The 3,805-nt window shown below is 39.4% G+C and overlaps 1 protein-coding gene across 3 annotated transcripts in view; it reads right to left on the reverse strand.

Moving 5' to 3' along the window:
• Nucleotides 1-1,829: 1,829 nt before the first annotated feature.
• The window catches only part of RASGEF1B (RasGEF domain family, member 1B), a 16,666-nt gene continuing 14,690 nt past the window's right edge, over nt 1,830-3,805 (reverse strand). For all 3 annotated transcript variants that reach the window (XM_010013365.1, XM_010013364.1, XM_010013363.1), the window contains 3 exons: nt 3,755-3,805; nt 3,037-3,109; nt 1,830-1,854 (listed from right to left, as the gene is read on the reverse strand). The exon at nt 3,755-3,805 is cut by the window's right edge and continues 94 nt beyond it. In XM_010013365.1, the coding sequence (XP_010011667.1) occupies nt 1,830-1,854; nt 3,037-3,109; nt 3,755-3,805 (149 nt within the window). The remainder of the gene's footprint in view (nt 1,855-3,036; nt 3,110-3,754) is intronic.

The following is a 3,805-nucleotide window of genomic DNA, read 5'->3' on the forward strand; positions in this document are numbered from 1 at the left end:
AATGTAAAACATCAGGTTAACAAAGATAGCCAATATTGCATCATGGAAGCTCATTTATGTACCTGATCATCACAGCATCATCATTCCAGAAGATGTGGAAGAGGAATACACATTTTCCCCAGCTTTTTACACAAAGTCCTTCCTATACGCCTCAACAATGGTGGCAGGATGTAGAGAGGAGGATAGGAAAGAACTCTTCTGATGAAAGCTGTGAGGCAAGTCTGGGAACTGCAGAAGTAACCTCCTTTCAAACAGTTAGCCTCTTCTTTCTCCTTCACCCTAACTTAGTGAATAGGAGGAGAGAAATCTTCCTCCGCTGTCATGACTCGAGGCCCTGGTAACTCAGTGACTTCCAGCACATTGTACCATCAAACAGGCTGTAGTTAAGGTCAGTATCCCTGTTGATGAAGGCTTACTACAGTATGTTCTTACAGAATTCAAGAATAAATACCTGCCTGAAAACGCATAGAACATAAATAATGGTTTACCTGAAAACTCAAGAGATGCAGTGCAACAAATAGATATATTTATTCTTATTTCTTTTCTTTTTTAAATAACAGTGCCAGGATAATTGCAAATACCTTTGTTGCCAAGTACGTGCTTTTGCTTAGCAGTTTTGTGTCCACAGTGATTTATAGCTACAGTTTCTTTCTTTCTTAGTGGGTTCTTATTGGATAAATAGAGTGACTAAGTATTGGAGCTACCACAGACTCATTAAGTGTGTAACACAGTGATCTACTTCACAGTCATAAACATAATCCATAAAGCAAATGCACAGGGAGACTGTTTTGTTCACAGCTGAAGCCTCATCTTTTTCTTTTTGGCATCTTGCTATTTCAGTCAAAGTGGATTGTGTTCTCCATTGTTACCCTTTCAAAGAAAGCGGTTATAAAAATTACTTAATAAAAACATACCTTCATATTTCGACACAGTCTGTACACCAGTTTCTCAAAAACTATTCTAGAAAAGTCAGCTTGTTCAACCTAATATAAGAAGAAGGTAAAGTATGATAAACTAGAGTAACAAAACTGTATAACAAAAATAAGAATGTCTGTAGCATGTAGTGGTTAGTTGTAAACAACTGAAAGAAAGAAAACACCTCACTAGAAATTGTAAAATAGTCCAAGCTACATAGCTACTATATTCTGTAGCAGGTATGTTTCCTACCAGTCTTGATTTTTATTATTTATATTTTTAAATAACTTATTATAATAATGAGTTTGCCTACCAGCAGCCAACTCAAAAACATAACAGAAAAAGAGAAAAAACAAAGCCACCATTACAGCGGTGGGAAGAAACTCTCCCCAGCAGCCAATTTGTTGTGTCCAATCCTTTCCCTTTTTAGCAGTCCTGATCAGGCAAAGTTCATGGCTATTTTCAGCTTATTAGGAATGGAAGTTCTTCAATGCAGATTTGGGTTTCACTGAAAGGGGTGGTGATTTTTTCCCCTCCATAATCTACTATCATCAGCTCTGCAGGGTCCTTGTAGCAGCAAACTGCAGGAAAAGGAAGGCGGGAAAATACTCCATCCAGGTGTGAAATGATTCATAGGCAGCATCCAAGCTCTTCAAAGGATTCTGTCACCCATCAATACTTAAGCCTGAATCACAGCCAAGCGGGCTGAGATTTTATCTCCTCTGTCAGATGTGAGAAGCTGCCTGTTTGTTCTTGAGTTAACTTGTTTCATCTTTGCTGACACAATATCACAACTGACTGCACATTTTTCACCACTTTGAATCCTGCTCAGTGTACAGAAAAATAAACCAAGCCATGTCCCTTGGTAATCCACATAATGTAGCAACAGCAGAAGCAGCAAGCCACCTTGTGCGCTAGACTCTGCCAAGAAGCGATGACCTGAAAGGAAGAGGGAAATATTTAAATAAGTAAAGACAATCATTAGAATGATGTAAATCTTCTCAAGACAGCTTCAGAGTTCCTTGAGTAAGGGTCATGTGAAATTGAAATTCATGTTATCATAGATTTTCAAGCCCGAGTCTTTGTCCATCTTGCCACCTTCTGTAATATGGAGTGTCTGTGCATTGATGTGAGTAACTCTCACTTTCTGTCCTCTCCCAAGAGTAACTGGGATTAATCAGATGGAATTGTCACATCCCCCTGTGATATCCTGGGAAAAACAACACAGCCTGAGGAGAATCCTTAGGGTTGTGGTGCACAGCTGTGTCTCTGCAGTGCTGCCAGGGGACCAGAAAAGTTTGGATGTTACATCCATGGGTACATCTAGGTGTTAATGAACCAGCTGCCTGTGACAGTGACAAGAACACCTGACTCATGGGTCAGTTCCTTGGGATATCGCTAGTTTTAAGACTACAGTGGAGGTATTGCTTAAGGGTGAAAACACAGGCTATTCATACGTGTGCTTAATTCTGTGTCTCAGTCTATACACCTGATTAGTTTTCTCTGCTGCCATGAAAAAGTTGGTCAATGAAATATGAGCTAAAACACTGCCCTAATGGTTCAAGTATTCTTCCACAGGTAGTAAAACGAAAAAGTTGATGAGTCTGTGTTCAATCAGCAGTAGAAGAAAAGCCAAAAATAGGATTTTGCTTAAATTTGTTTTCCCCAGCCTGGCCTCTAAACTCTTACCTGGTTTCATGAATGCATTTTCCCTAGAGCAATCTTTGCACAAACCTCACCCCTGTCTGAAAGGCTGCGTGCATAAAGGGATGAAATAGCTGCAGAAATGTCTGTTTGGAAACCAGAGTGCTCTTGTGAGGAAATAGACATTTCTTTGAAGTTTAGAAAGTGTTTTCTCCTGCACTGAATAACACAAGAAATTAAGATAGAAAATTACTTATTCTCCTTCCCATCCCCTACGGGAGAGAAGGCTTGAGAGGGTTTAAAATAAAGACTGATTGTTCTCTTTTTTCCAAAAGTCCCAGATTGGAGGGGGGATTTACACCAATGCTGTGTCCCATCTGTTGAAACATGTCACATGGCATTTGGTTTTAACTGTTTGATGCTTGCTCTATATCCCATTCTCTTTATTTATTTATGTGGGTAACCTCTGACACAAACCTTAGTGTCTTCCATCTGTCCTTTTCAATGTGATTCTCAGGACTTTCGCTTTCATAGGAAGCCAAGTAAAGTGCTGTAATAAGAAGCAAATACAATATGTTAGGCCTACTAACATTTTAAAATCTGCTCTCTCTGGAAAGCGGGCTGAAGTTAAATGAAGCAGGCTTGTATTACCCATACCTCAGATTAGGGCTCCGGAATCTCATTAGGAAGTATAGCATTGCTTATAATTACATCCAGACAATACTCACAAACAGTGCATGAGAAAAAAGACAACCCTGAGGGGGTAAAAACCAACTATCAAAAACTCAAAAGCACAGGAGTGGAAGAAAACAGTCAAAATAAAAAACCGAGCCTAGGGACACGGTGCTTTGTAAGCATCCAGTGAAGTCCCCATTTTCTTTCTCAAGCAGCACCTTTTAGTAAAGCACCCTGAAAGTCCATATAAATACACTTCAGATGATATTTACAGGGACCACATATCCTTTTTTTTCATTCCATTTCCAGGAAAAGAATAATGTAAATTCTCACAAACCATATGCACGTAAAAAGAGAAATCTTGTTTCCTCTCTCATTTGTAAACATTTTTTACTTACCAGAGCTATTCCATGATTCTATGACAGTCTTTTTTTACTGTGAGGAAGCAACAAATTGACATGGAGATAGACTAAGCAGTAGCCAGAGACACCAGACATGCAGGAAGTCCAGAGCTCCTTACCATCATCACTGAAGACTGGGACAGTGAGCAAGTACTGCAGAATCTTCCGAT

Source organism: Nestor notabilis, unplaced genomic scaffold (genome assembly GCF_000696875.1).
Source record: "Nestor notabilis isolate BGI_N333 unplaced genomic scaffold, ASM69687v1 scaffold11424, whole genome shotgun sequence".
In the NCBI taxonomy this organism is placed as follows: Eukaryota; Metazoa; Chordata; class Aves; order Psittaciformes; family Psittacidae; genus Nestor; species Nestor notabilis.